Source organism: Hemicordylus capensis, chromosome 9, assembly GCF_027244095.1.
Source record: "Hemicordylus capensis ecotype Gifberg chromosome 9, rHemCap1.1.pri, whole genome shotgun sequence".
Classification (NCBI taxonomy): Eukaryota; Metazoa; Chordata; class Lepidosauria; order Squamata; family Cordylidae; genus Hemicordylus; species Hemicordylus capensis.
Genome location: NC_069665.1, coordinates 8,172,247 through 8,186,179, shown reverse-complemented (window position 1 = coordinate 8,186,179; position 13,933 = coordinate 8,172,247). Strand labels below are relative to the sequence as shown.

Here is a 13,933-nt window from a genome sequence, read left to right as displayed (position 1 = left end):
CCTTCTTCCGCGGATCATTCCCAGCATAATTGTCTTTTCGAGTAAATCAGCTCGCATGACATGACCAAAATATGTCAGTCTTTGTTTAATAATCTTAGCTTCTAGCGATATTATTGATTTAACTCGATCTAAAGCTTCCTTATTCGTAATTCTCTCTGTCCATGGGATACGCAACAGTCGCCTCCAACACCACATCTCGAAAGCCTCCATCCTTCTCCTGCCTTCTTCAAAGTCCAAGTTTCACAGCTATATGTAGCTACTGGAAATATTATTGCATTAACTAGTCTGTATTTGGTTAGGAGACGAATATCTTTGCTCTTCCAAATGTTACTCATGCTGATCACAAATGGTATCATAGTTTATATCAAACATTAATTACATCAATTATTCCCCCCCCTTTTCAGAATTTTAGCCCCTTCCTCTGGCCCCATTAGCAAATGAAGAAGCTACAATTGGGAAAGTTAAGGAGGGGGGCAGAAGACACACATGGTGGCCTGCCATATGCAGAAATGTGCAGCAACATACAGGAAGCCGCTGTGTGTGTTGCTATTGCCCCCAGACTCCGTTGTCTCAAGGGTTTGGGGACCCCCAGAGCGTTTTCTGGAGCAAGCCAACACCTTTTAATTTCTGATGTCCCAAGTAGCCACCTGTTTTGAGCTACCTGTCTTCAGACTGTGGAATGCGTTTGCATCATTGAGTAGCCTCCGTTTCGGAGACAGGCATGCCTGGGTCGCACTGGAATCAACAGGCCTAGTTAGTCACAAGCAATTCGAGCCTTCTTGATTTCCACATGAATTTAAAAAAAACATGCAACTTCCCCTGGATTGGGGTCAGTTTTGTTTATCCCTTCCCGCACCTGTGTGGGACCGGACAGTCTGAAAAACGGTTTCTGTTTTGGACAACTGAAACACCACCATGACCACTGAACACTTGCTTAATTTCTCCTTTGTATTACAGAATACTTCCTTTTCCAGCTACAACCCTGAGAACTGTGTAAGCATGCTGCAGAAAGGAGCCACACGTTGCCTTTGAGATGAGATCAGATGTATGTTAGAATGCACACCACTTTAAAGGGGAGTTGAGTGAGAAACTCCCCTCTGCTTGCACCATTTCCCTCCAGGAACAAGTAGCTAAAATATTCATTATTAGGCAAAATGACAGGAAGCAGAGAGAATGTGCACTGCCCTTGAAACCACCCATCTGTGTTGCCAAAGCAGCTCCGTTTTGGCTTCAGTCCTCCTTTTGGGGCAAGCAACGTCACATAAGACAGAGGCTTGTGGCTTGAAATCAGTGGCCTGGGAAAACAGGAACTGCTCCCAGACGCTTTTGATTTTCATGAGGAGGAATGGCCTAGCCAGACAGCTAAGGTCACAGAGGAGAAGAGAAGCCTGAACAGAGCAACCTTGCCCCACCTTAATATAATCTGATAAAAGCTTGCCTCAGGTTGGGTGGCTGATCAAGGGCCTCATCTGCTCTCGTTTCCTGCCAACTAGGATTGCCTGTTCACCCCACAGAACCTCCCACCTAACAATTCATACCCACCTTTCTTTTTTGTATCCTAGGACTACCCCTTTCAGAAGTCTCTCCGTTTTGTAGTTTTGGCTTGGTTCCCGCAATTCTGAGTTCAAACACCCTTTTGAGAGAGGGGGCTGGGGGCTGGCACAGATGCTGCCTCCTCTCTCTTGGAGCTCCTGGACAAGCGCCCCCTCTTTGCACTCCAGCATCCCCACACCCTGCACTTGTGCCGTGCCTGTTGGCACACCCTGCGTCTAAGCTCTGTGTAGCAACTTTGGATGGGTAATTTTCAGATCCCCCAGGGCCCTTCTCGAACCCTTGGACAATTGCTCTCTCACCTTCTCAAGCAACAGAGTGTAGGGTGGTAGCAGATAAATTATCTTGAGGTGGCAGTAATCCGGGGTGAAGAAACGTTGGTTCAGTTTATCAGCCACACAGAATATTTTACTTGTCAAGCTATGCTGGTACGTTGCTCATCAGGACTTTTTTCACTCGTCCGGCATCATTTTTCACTCGTCACAGACCAGTAGACTAATGGATTTCTGCAAATGCTTATGTTGGTCCTGCATTGTGTATCTACATCTCATTTATTATGCTCTGTTTTGGTTCTGTTTGGTTTCTTTTTTTAGTAGACATGTATACAGCAATTCAACCGAGCTGAATAATGCAAAACAAAAACAAACCCTTATCAATGTTTTGCCACGACACTTTGCAATTAACACTGCTCCTAATTCAGATTAACAAACTGGAACATTTTCTTTGTTTTGTGACACTGTGTGGTCCAATAAACACATTTTGAGGAACAGGACAATTTGTATTCTTGCTGCTCATACTGTAACCCTTGACCTGTCAAAGAGAAGGAAGAGCCCTCTGTTCTTGCATCCAGTCTACACAGTGAAGTGAAACCACTTCCTCAGTTCTTGAATAAGTGTTTTATCAGAAGAATGCACATGACTTGTGTCTTGGAAAACATATACCAAATCCAAGATGAGGTCTTTCCCACCTCGGTTCTTTCCTGTTAAATGGCGGGGGGGGGGGCGGTCCTCTTTCTTTGGGTAAATATATTTTAAGGCATTGTCTTAAATTCAGATTCTCCTTTTATTCGGATAAATATATTGTTTTCAAGATGCATGTAGCATAGTTTGGTAAGCAAATCCTGGGCATGAGAAAATGTAACAACACATGGACATGAAAGATGTACACAGAAAGTCAGTGTTCTCATCACATACAGCTTCAGATGAAACTTGTGGTTGTGGTTCATAACAATTTGTGCATTAGTGTCTAAGCAATTTGACATTTATTCCAGGTGAGATTTTACCACTGCTTTTGTGGGTGGCAAAAATGGGGTTCTCTCTTTTGTGGGGAGTCACAAAAGTGACATAGCAAGCTACCTTATACTGAGCATGACTATTGGTCCATCTAGCTCATTATGGTCTGCACACCGACTGTCAGCAGTTCTTCAAAGTCTCTTTTAGGAGTCTCTCCCAGCATTACCTGGAGATGCTCTCAGACCGTGCTCCCATCCAAATGCAAACCAAGGCTAACCCTGCTTAGCAAAAGGGCCAAGTCATGCTCACTGCCACAAGACCAGCTCTCCACCTGGCCTGGATCATGCCCTGGATCATAAGCATCTTCTAGAATTTAGGTTACATTCAGCTGATATTTCTGTTTTTCTTTTTAGTGGATTTGATAGAAATAAAAGAAATCCGGCCTGGAAGGAATTCAAAGGATTTTGAGCGTGGGAAAGCATCACGGCAAAAAGATGAGCATTGTTTTACTGTTTTCTATGGTACTCAATTTGTTCTCAACACCTTAAGTTTGGCAGGTACTGTGTTTCTTTTGAACTTATCCTATGAGAACATCAGTGGGCAAACTATAATGTCCCATGGGCTAACTATAATGAATAGGGTGGGGGATTTGAAATTATATGATCTAGTGATGTAAATATTTATCATGGTGGCTGTAGTATTTACAGGCCCATATTCTGATTTTAAAAGACACATTCAGTTCAAGGGATATGCATAGAATCCAAGAAGGGGAGCGCAAGTATGTTAGAACTCTACAGGTACACGAGAAAGATGATTTGTGCCTCTTTGCAACTGCAAATTCTGAAGTGCAGGCGCTCTCTATGACAGACCCCATAGCCAACCCCCACCCCCACCCCAACTTAGATAGATGCAATAATTCAAGGGGTTCTGTTACAAGAAGTCACGGATAGTTTCTAAGCCTACAGAGCTTGAACCTCCGGTGGTTATTCACCCGTAAGAGCAATCTGGATTGTCAAACATAAAGAGTGGAGGATGTTTGTAGAAGATAAGAAGGATGGTATTAAAATTAATCGTAGTCCAATATTTAATTATGCAGCACACTATTTGAATAGCACAGGCAGCATTTTATTTCCATTTAGAAAGCAGAGGACTTTGCATCCTTGCTGAGACCCTGGAGGGGACAAACTCCCAAGACTGCATCCTTGCCACACTACACCACTGCTCCTGAAACTTGGAAATACTGTATCTTTTAATGACCTTAATAATAATAATAATAATAATAATAATAATAATAACAACAACAACAATAATAGCAACAACACTGACAATAAAATTCAGCCATCCCTGGTCCTTGGGAAGGACTCGATGTCTGGATAAAACAAACTATTCAATAACACCTGACTGACTGTGTAAATAAATAATAATAGGTAGCAGGGATGATACACTGGAACATCTGCAAAAAAATACAAGCTACCTGTAGCCAAAAATTGGTGGGACCATAAAATTAAAAAAGTTGTAGAAAATGAAGATAAAAAAAATATTATGGGACTTCCGACTACAAACAAATATCTGCCACACAATACACCAAATATAACTGTAGTCGAGAAGAAAGAAAAACAAGTTAAATAATTGACATTATAGGGGATAGATAGCAGAATAGAAGAAAAAGAAATAGAAAAAAATCACAAAATACAAAGATCTACAAATTGAAATTGAAAGGCTGTGACAGAAGAACAAAATAATCCCAGTAGTAATTGGTGCCCTAAGTGCAATTCCAAAACACCTTGAAGAGCACCTCAGCACCATAGGGGTCACAGAAATCACCATCAGCCAATTACAAAAAGCAGCTTTACTGGGAACAGCCTATATTCTGCTATGATATCTATAACAATTGACAATAAAATTCAGCCATCCCAGGTCCTTGGGAAGGACTCGATGTCTGAATAAAACAAACCATTCAATAACACCTGTCTGACTGTGTAAACAAGAAATAATAATAATAATAATAATAATAATAATAATAATAATAATAATTATTTATTTTTTATTTTTTATATTCCGGTCTTCCTCTAAGGAGCCCAGAGCAGTGTACTACATACTTAGATTTCTCCTCATAACAACCCTGTGAAGTAGGTCAGGCTGAGAGAGAAGTGACTGGCCCAGAGTCACCCAGCTAGTATCATGGCTGAGTGGGGATTTGAACTCAGGTCTCCCCGCTCCTAGTCCAGCACTCTAACCACTTCACCACGCTGGCTCTCTTTTGGGAGAGAGAATGGCTTTTAGGCAAAGGTTCTTAAACTTCTTGCTAGTCTTCAAATAATGTAGACAGTCAGTCCTGTTCATATGTTCAACACTTGTACAATGTACACAGGCACAGATTTGTACACAGGTACAATTATTCACATCTTATGTTGAACACAGGTACAGCAGTATGCTTCTGATCTATTTAGCATTTCACGGGACTTGCACCCACTTTTAAAACAGGTGCAGGCATACTCATTCACACACAAGCAATTACAAGTGTACAAACATCTGAAGGGAGGTACAAAATAATGTCTGAATAGGGTTGGTTTCTTTCAGCATCATAGGCTGGCATTATAAAGTTGTGGAGCGGGATGATTGAAGAAGTTTATCTCACCACTTTCCTGTTAGGGAGCTACAGTTAGAAACTCCTGATTCAAGTTACTACTTCACTTTACATTTACTTTTGCAGCTGATTCAATGGATGATGCCGACAAGTGGCTGTGTGGCTTGAATATTTTGCATCAGGAAGTTATGAATGCGTCTACACTCGCAGTTACAGAGAGGTACATGGAATAACTGCTTGTTGTTTTTTCCTCTGGAGAGGCCTTTAAGAGAAGTCTCTGGTTCTAAAAAAACCCCCAGAAAGTAGTAATAACTCCTTGAAAAGTGTTATTGAAAATAACTCCTCTGAAAGTGTTATTTGAAATCTCTCCTCTATATATTTATTTAGTACTCGGTGTTTGTCCTTTTCACGAAAATTGATTTCTGATTGAAGTAGAGTCATTTCCTCTTCCTCCTTTCGGCATCGCTGATAAACTAGCTGAATGAGATTGGTCAGTTCTTCACAAAATTTAACAGTGCTGTTGTGTGTTTGTTCTTTAAAGCTGGCTGAGAAAGCAGATCTACTCTGTGGATCAAACCAGAAGGAACAGGTAAAGATGATCTCTTCAACTTCATATCTGCATTAATTGTATTTCATCTGCCCTCCTTTAATTGTGTTACAGTATTCGGATAAAGGCCACCTAATGGTGCAGTGGGGAAGCAACCTGCCTAGAGAGCAGGAGGCTGTTGGTTCGAATCCCCGCTGGTGTGTTTCCCAGAATATGAGAAACTCCTATATCGGGCAGCAGCGATATAGGAAGGTGCTGAAAGGCAGCATCTTGTACTACATGGGAGAAGGCAATGGTAATCCCCTCCTGTATTCTACCAAGAAGACCACATGGCTTTGTGGTCGCCAGGAGTCGACACCGACTCAATGGTACAACCTTTATTCAGATAAACAACACTTTTAAAAACACACATTTGTCTAGAAATAGGATGTTGCTTGGAGTGGAAAATCAGCCCTTACTATATAGTACGTTATCACACTTCATCTAATCTTTATAGTACTTGTACCTTTGGTTCAGTGCATGTGATGACAAGCATTTCCTCTAATTTAGCTGCTTGCTAGGGGAAGGCACAAACCTATGTTTTCATTGTGCAAGAGAGTCTCAAATGTGTGTGTGCAGAAACAATGCCAGTCTGTAAACAGTCCTCTGTTCGGGGCTGCCTTCTGCGTCTCGGATCAGGCAAGTCGGATTGAAGCAAGAGGTCAGGTTCCCAGGCGAGGGGCCTTGTGTGACCGAGGATGGGTTTCTTGGCTCGGGGAAGGTCAGAGGGCCAACTCCAGTGTGTTTTATTTGACGGCAGCTGGCATGGCTGTGCTGGCACCTGTGTTTAGATAAGAAACACCACAATAAGGAAGAGCCGTGACGCTTGAGAGAGCGACAGCAAAGCCTCTGCAGCTGCCATAAACATGCTCTATCTGCCCTTAATCATTTTTGGCATGTTGTGTTCACAATCCCAAACAGCAACACAGCTGATACCGTTTTGCAAAGACAGTAGGGGTGGGAAAACACAAGTGAGCTCCTGTTTAAACTCTCAGAATCCCGAAAACCTCTGTGTTAGAGCACCCGCTTTGAATGCAGAAGGTATTGGTGTGGGGTGGGAGTGCAGAAGGAAGGGAGTGATGGAGAAACTCAGCAGGACTCACTCTTTGAGGCATAGTATCTCCGCGCACCCACCCGCCACTGGCGTAAGGGTCTTCTGCCAGTTCTCAGAACTTCCTTGGTAGAGTTTCACTGTTGGATGTGAGGCAGTTTCTTTCCATGTTTCAAGCATATTCATATCCTTACTTAAAAGAATTCTGTCAGTCTAAGGACCAAACAACGTAGGGGACAGAAGAATAGTCTTCTGATTTCCCCCCTCATTATTATTTGGCCTGAAATGCAGCTTCATGGGTCTGTGAAGTGGACTAGCACAGGGTTTCTTAACCTTGGGCCCCCAGATGTTGTTGACTGCAACTCCCAGAATCCCCAGCCACAAAGGCCATTTCTGGGGATTCTGGGAGTTGTAGTCCAACAACAACTGGGGGCCCAAGGTTAAGAAACCCTGGACTAACATTTAGGTGAAGTGGACTTTAACTTTTTCTCATGATCCCATTTTTTTCTAGTTTTTTTAAAAACGCCCTTCTTATCTGCTTTTCCACCCACATTTAAAAATATAGGTGTTCCCTGTAACTGGGATTCCCAGATATTGTTGGTGACAACTTTCCATCATCCCCAGCTGCAATAACTTTGGCAGGGGATGATGGGAACTGTAGTCAACGTCTAGGAATCCCTGTTACAGGGAACACTGGTGACCGCCTTGCTGCTGCTTTAAGTAAATTAACTCCCCACCCCGCCCCGGGTACACACATGCATAATACAAGTGGACCTTGTTATCTGCAGATTCGTGTATCTGTGGCCGGGAAAAAGGAACCTGACCTCGGCAAATGCGGGAGAGGGGATGGGAGACACGCTGACCCACGCGTATCTGTGGGTCGGAGGTGGCCAGAAATGACTGCAGAGGTCATTTCCGGCCGCCGTTTTCTTCAATGGAGCCACAAAGTGGCTCCCATCTTTGTTTAAAAAAAAAAAAAAGAGGGGGGCCGCCAATTTTCAGCTGATTTGGGGGCACAGCATGTAACTCCATATCTGCAGCTGCAGCCTGGAACGGAACCCCCGCGAATAGCGAATATCCACCTGTACAAACAAAACAACCCCCCAGCTGCATTTCACTTTAAAAGGGGAAAAGGCAGGCAAGACTCTTGATGTCTCTCCCAAGTCTTGTCTAGTCTTTGATCCTGTGGCATGTGGATTGTAATGAAACCAGACTGTTTCCCCACTACTGTTGTGTTCTGGCAGCCAGCTCTGCCTGTGGATCCTTTTAGCTGGCGATGCCAGGAATTGAACTTGGGACCTTCTGTGTGCACAACATGTGCCTGCCAGTGAACCATTGTCCTTCTCAATTCCTCCCATGTGAAAATTACAAGTTTCGGAGCTTATGTTGGTGAAAGGGAAGCCACGTTGCTCTGCCCTTCGGTGGTCAACCTGTCTCTGTTCTCTCTTTCAGCATCAGCCTCAGGGAACTGAAGACTGTGCTCCCATCAGCAAACTTCAAAGTGAGCAGTATGAAGTTCTTGAAGGATAAATTTGCAGTAAGTCTGTGCTGTCTGTCTGTTTAGGCTCGGAGTTGTACAACTGTGTGCGTCGCACCCTGCCAGTTCCCCTTGCTCAGATAAATATCCTCCCTGTTGTTGCTGCTGGATATAGCTTCCTTTTTAGAAGTTAGAATTCCTTATTGCAGAGGATTCCCCCCCCCCACCCCTGCAGTCTTTTTTTTGTAGTGAAAGGGGGCCAGGTAAGGATGTACTGTTTTGCAGCACAGTTCTCCTTGCTTTTGGCAACGAGCGCAGCCACCCTTTTCTGCTGAGAGAGAGCCACAATCGGTGTCCGTGTGCCACAGAGTTCACGTCTTAGAGCCCAATTTCCCCCCTCCCTTGTGATTCCTTTTTCACCCCCGGGGACAAGACCTAGCATCTGTCCACTGACTTCTGCAAAGTGAGGTATTCCCCAATAGGATGAGGTAAGTCTGGATTCACAGCTCTTCCTCACTGTGGTTATAATATACAGAGAATTGCAGCCCATCCCATGGCTGCTGTGTGCAAGCCTCTGCCATTTCTGGGTAAATTGTGCTGTGTCTGCAGGTGGGAGGGAAGCAAGGCAGACTGCAGACTCGGAGGGTGAAAAATGGCTCCAAAAAAGAGGTGTGTCTAATGTTGAAGGGCGCAGGAGGGAGGAGAACAAAGCAGAAGTAGATATATACTCTGCTCTCCTTCCCCTCTGCCTTTCTAAAGATTAGGGTTGTTTCCCCCCAATCTCCAAATGTTGCCCTACCATGCAGCAGGTTGAGGTGGTGGTCTCAGGCAGCAGATTTGGGGGCAATGTTCCTTCCAGTCCATTGCCCCTCGTCTCCCCTTGCCGTCTTGCAGAAGGAGGATGGAGCATATTAGCTGCCCTGTGTTCTTAGGTATTTTCTGTCTTCCTGCTCTGTGTGTGGGTGTGTGTTTTGAGAGGGGGGGAGAAAGAGCCTGGCAAGGTCAGTCACTTCTGGGGAGTGGGCAGGTGGATAGGGACTAATACTACTGCTCTGCCCACAACCTCAGTGTTGTCTTGGGATGTGCATGGAACCAGTTCCGTGCACTCCCGGGAAGGTGAGGGTGGGGTTGCTTTATGATGCGGGAAGGGTGTCCTTACCTCCTTGGCACTGCTGTCAAAATCGCTGACACATCATATCACATCACATCATAGGATCACTTGATGGACAGAAGGTGTGTACACACCTGTGCATGTTCTAAAAGAACATATAACAAAAAGACCATTGCTTGGTGCATTGATGCTGTCTTGAGTGCTTTGCATTCCCACACTTTAAAAACACTTGTGAAAGCCCAGTTGTTTTCTATTTTATTTAATTCTTCTTCAGTTATTGACCTGGTTACCACTGTTTGTATTTAAGAGTTCAGATTCAAGGGATTTCTGGATTTGGACTCAGTTCCGGGTAATGGGGCAGGGGCAGGGGCAGGGGCAGGGGCAGGGGGAGACATTATTTGACCCAGTCTTTGGGTTCAGTTTGGCTCTCTGGTAGGAAGTTAGGGCAGTTAAGCAATTCAGAACTGATTTCAGGGTGTTCTTTGCCTGGATGTAGCGTTTGGAGACATCTAAACTCATTTCCCTTTCTTGTATTTTCACAGGAAATAAAAGCTGTCAAGGAAGAACTTAACTTTGAGCAGTTTCATCAGTTCTACAAGAGAATTATGTTTGAGCAACAAAAATCGGTGAATATGCAGCTTTTAGTCCACACGTAAGAGGGCAAATTGCTCCCTCTTAATGACAATTTATGTATTATTGATTGTAACTTGAATTCATTCCTAGAATGCATCTCTTCATTCTGAGTTGTATATACAAGCTGGTGTCTTGGTTTCCTTTCTTCCGTTTTGTTGACTCGGAAGCATAGATGATGCAAACACAAAACAAGAACTTTTTTTTGTGTTATATTGACGGAATAGGGAAGCTTGTTTGCAGAATTAGGAAGGATCAGAATAAAGTAGCTTTTCCTCTAAAGTTTTTTGGCATCCTAGTTTCATTTTCTAGATTGTATTGCTTTATGTTAAAAACTTATATGCTTTATTTGGCTTCTTTTCCCTGCCCAGATTCTTGATGAATTTAAGAAGGATTCCACAATGTTTTTTCTAGGGTGAGTGGCTTCTTCAAGCAACTGTTACACTTTTTTTTTAGTTTTATTAGATGAAGCTTCTTGGTATAAAATCTTTTGAAAATGCTGCCGGGGTGGGTGTGGGGGGAAGAGCACCTTCCCTGCTCCATAAAGGTAGACCCTCCCTGCCGTTGAACCGGCCAAGCAGCCAGACCTTCGAACCGGTCCGTAGGTCCGTAAAAGGGCCTCCGAACCGGTTTGTGCACACCCCTAGCTTCTAATGCTTCTTAATATCTTAACTACAGCATGAATTTCCTCCCCACTTTCAGGGGGCTGGTTCAGACGTCATGTGGAACCAAGGTTAAAGCCTGGTTCTGTTTAGTGTCCCCTCAGAAATTTGAAAGACATATGTCTCATGGCAAAGGGTCTAGGATCGAGGAGAAAAAAAACATAAAGAGATGTATGCCCAGCTCCCCTACCCCTGCAACTTTCTGAAGAATGGTGTTGTGTGTTCCCCACTATTACTGTTGTTTCCCCCCAGCAGGCTGTGGTGGTATCCTCAGGCAACGGATCTGAGATCTGTTGCCCTGCTCCCCTCAATCTTTTGTCCCTATCTCCCCCTCCTCCTCCTCTCTCCAGCTTGCAGAAGAAGGAGGGAGCATATCAATCTTTAATATAGTCCTCTCTTCCCCCTGGCCCCATATCTAGATCTTGACATGGTCATGACTTATGCTGATTTTTGCAGGATGTTTTACTGATTTCATCTTTTCAACACTTGCCCTTTCCCTCTCCCCATCTGTTGTAGAAACACAGATCGCCCAGAGGCTTCTGCTGTGCTTTTGCATGACTTCCAGAGATTTTTGCTTCATGAACAGCAGGTGAGATGAGCTTAGCACCCTTGCTTCGCAAGTATAGTGCAGTAGGCTTTGTAGCCTGCTGTCTACTGGCCTGTTTCATCTCTCTCAACCCTCCTGTCTACCAGGGGGCTGATGGGGCTTGGTGGGTCAGGAGAGGATACTTAGATCCCTTTGTGTCAATCGCCTGACCCTCCACCTCCTTCCAGAGGGACACCAAGGCGTTGACAGGATCATCCACACTCTCAGTAGGAAAATCCCACAGAGCCATCAGTAATCTATTAGGATCCACAAGTCTGTGGGGGTGGACCATCCTAACTGGATCTTCACTCTCACGCAGGTGTGCTGGGTCCACCCTTAATCCAGTTTTCACCAGATAGTGATTCGTCCATGGCAACGGTGTTAAAGCCTCCTGCAGAATCCATGTGGCATCACTGCCTGCTAATGATCTAAAGATCAAGTTGAGTGTCTGACCCACCATGTGTGGGACCAGATATAATTGGAGACAAGCTCATAGTTGCCATGGGAGACCTGAAGTCCCAAGGTGAAGCAACCTCAGCATGGATGTTCAAGTCCTCTAAGGCTAACAGTGTTGGGACCCTCAATGCCCCACCCAAGACTACTGCAAGCAGCTTAGACAGGGAGACTGTTAGGTAGCAGGGCGGGCAGTACACTAACAGGATCCCTTCTTTGTTTCACCATCCCATGGAGACACACATAATGGTCAGATTGGCAGACAATGCATCTGGTGAGGGGGTGGTCTCCCAATTGACCAGGGCAACCCCACCTTCCCACCCACCCTGATTTGGCTGATGCTGCACCCGGACACCTGGTGGACACAGAAGGGAGAGATTTATAATCTCCCTCGCCCCATCAGGTTTCTGTCATGCATTCCAGGTCTGCATGCTCATCCAGGATAACCTCCTAGAAGATGGCCATAATTTTAGCATTCATAAACTTGCTAATTAATTATTTTGAATTTGAGCCATTTTTGGAGGGGGCAGTATATAAATCAAATAAACAAACAAATAAATATAAATAAAAATAATATTAATATTAGCACAAGTTTCAGGCAAGGAGGCCTGCTACTGAGAGAGCCAGCGTGGTGTAGTGGTTAGAGTGCTGGACTAGGACCAGGGAGACCTGAGTTCAAATCCCCATTCAGCCATGAAACTAGCTGGGTGACTCTGGGCCAGTCACTTCTCTCTCAGCCTAACCTGCATCACAGGGTTGTTGTGAAAGAGAAACTCAAGTATGTAATACACCACTCTGGGCTCCTTGGAGGAAGAGCGGGATATAAATGTAAAAATCCTCTTCCTCCTCCTCCTCCTCCTCCTCCTCATCTCCTTGGATACGAGAAGGACCGGAAGGTGTGATAGCTTTAACATAGCCAACCCACTTTCCTGTCATCTGTTGTGTCCAACTCCTGCCACCATATTGCCCTCTGCCAAGGATGACCTTGATGAGAATGGCATCCTTCAAAACAGCAGGCCCTTCCAGACACATCTTGTGAGAAACACCACCTCACCAACACAAGTAGCTAAGAAGCTCCCCCTCACTTAAAAAGTGGCAGTGTTCCAGCTATACAATGCTCCTTCTGGAAGTCTAGTCCAGAGCCAGTTCCAGAAGTTTTGGTTTTCCAGGGCTGGAGCTCAGCAGTCCCCCCGTCCCCCCCAACCGCCCCCACAACCACCAGCTGTTTTGATTGTATGATGTGTTTTGATGTTGTTACTATATCTTTCCTTTAAACTGCCCTGGAAAAATTGCTGCAGGGTGGTATAAAAATCCATAAAATGCACCCTAATAACTCAAATGATCATGGGAATATACAAAGTGTCTACTGAAAAGCCAGGTTTTTAAAAATTCTATGCATTGCATAGAATTTCTACCTCAGTTGTGGAGGTAAATAGGCATGCATTTGAAATATGGTTGTACTTTCTCTTGAATTTTTAGGAAGCTTGGGCTCAGGATCTTAATAAAGTAAGAGAGCGGATGTCTAAATTTGTAGATGATACTATGAGGGAAACTAACGAACCGTTCCTCTTTGTTGATGAGGTAAGATGATGTCATCCACCCTAATTCAAGATGGCGAACACGTATATGTTTGAGGGGCAAGTGGGCTAACTTGTGGACTGCCTAACTGACTTGAAGCAAATTTGGTACAGTTGTAGGGACACCTCAGTGGCGTAGGGTGTGATGATTTCATGCACGCCAATTCTAAATGGTGGATGCATGGACGGTTGAGGCACAAGTGGGCTAGCTTATGGACTGCCTGACTGATTTGAACCAAATTTGGTACAGTTGTGACACATAGGGTCACCTCAATGGCATAGTTTGTGATGATGTCATCCACCCCAATTCAAGACGGCGGCCATGTGAATGTTTTAAGGCTGTAGTGGGCTAACTTGTGAAGATGGTAATCAATTAAGACTGTAGTGAGAAGAAAGAAGGCAGATCAGTTCTTACCAGAACAAGTTGTTA

At 44.4% G+C, this 13,933-nt stretch overlaps 1 protein-coding gene across 3 annotated transcripts in view; it reads left to right on the top strand.

The window, feature by feature from the left end:
• PLCG2 (phospholipase C gamma 2) overlaps positions 1–13,933 on the top strand; it is an 86,079-nt gene that overhangs the window by 36,263 nt on the left and 35,883 nt on the right. For all 3 annotated transcript variants that reach the window (XR_008311246.1, XM_053270948.1, XM_053270949.1), the window contains exons 3-10: positions 3,197–3,340; positions 5,497–5,590; positions 5,912–5,959; positions 8,460–8,544; positions 10,138–10,221; positions 10,597–10,640; positions 11,404–11,476; positions 13,406–13,507. Coding sequence is in view for 2 of the 3 variants with exons in the window: in XM_053270948.1 (XP_053126923.1) it covers positions 3,197–3,340; positions 5,497–5,590; positions 5,912–5,959; positions 8,460–8,544; positions 10,138–10,221; positions 10,597–10,640; positions 11,404–11,476; positions 13,406–13,507 (674 nt within the window). In the remaining variant the exon portion in view is untranslated. The remainder of the gene's footprint in view (positions 1–3,196; positions 3,341–5,496; positions 5,591–5,911; positions 5,960–8,459; positions 8,545–10,137; positions 10,222–10,596; positions 10,641–11,403; positions 11,477–13,405; positions 13,508–13,933) is intronic.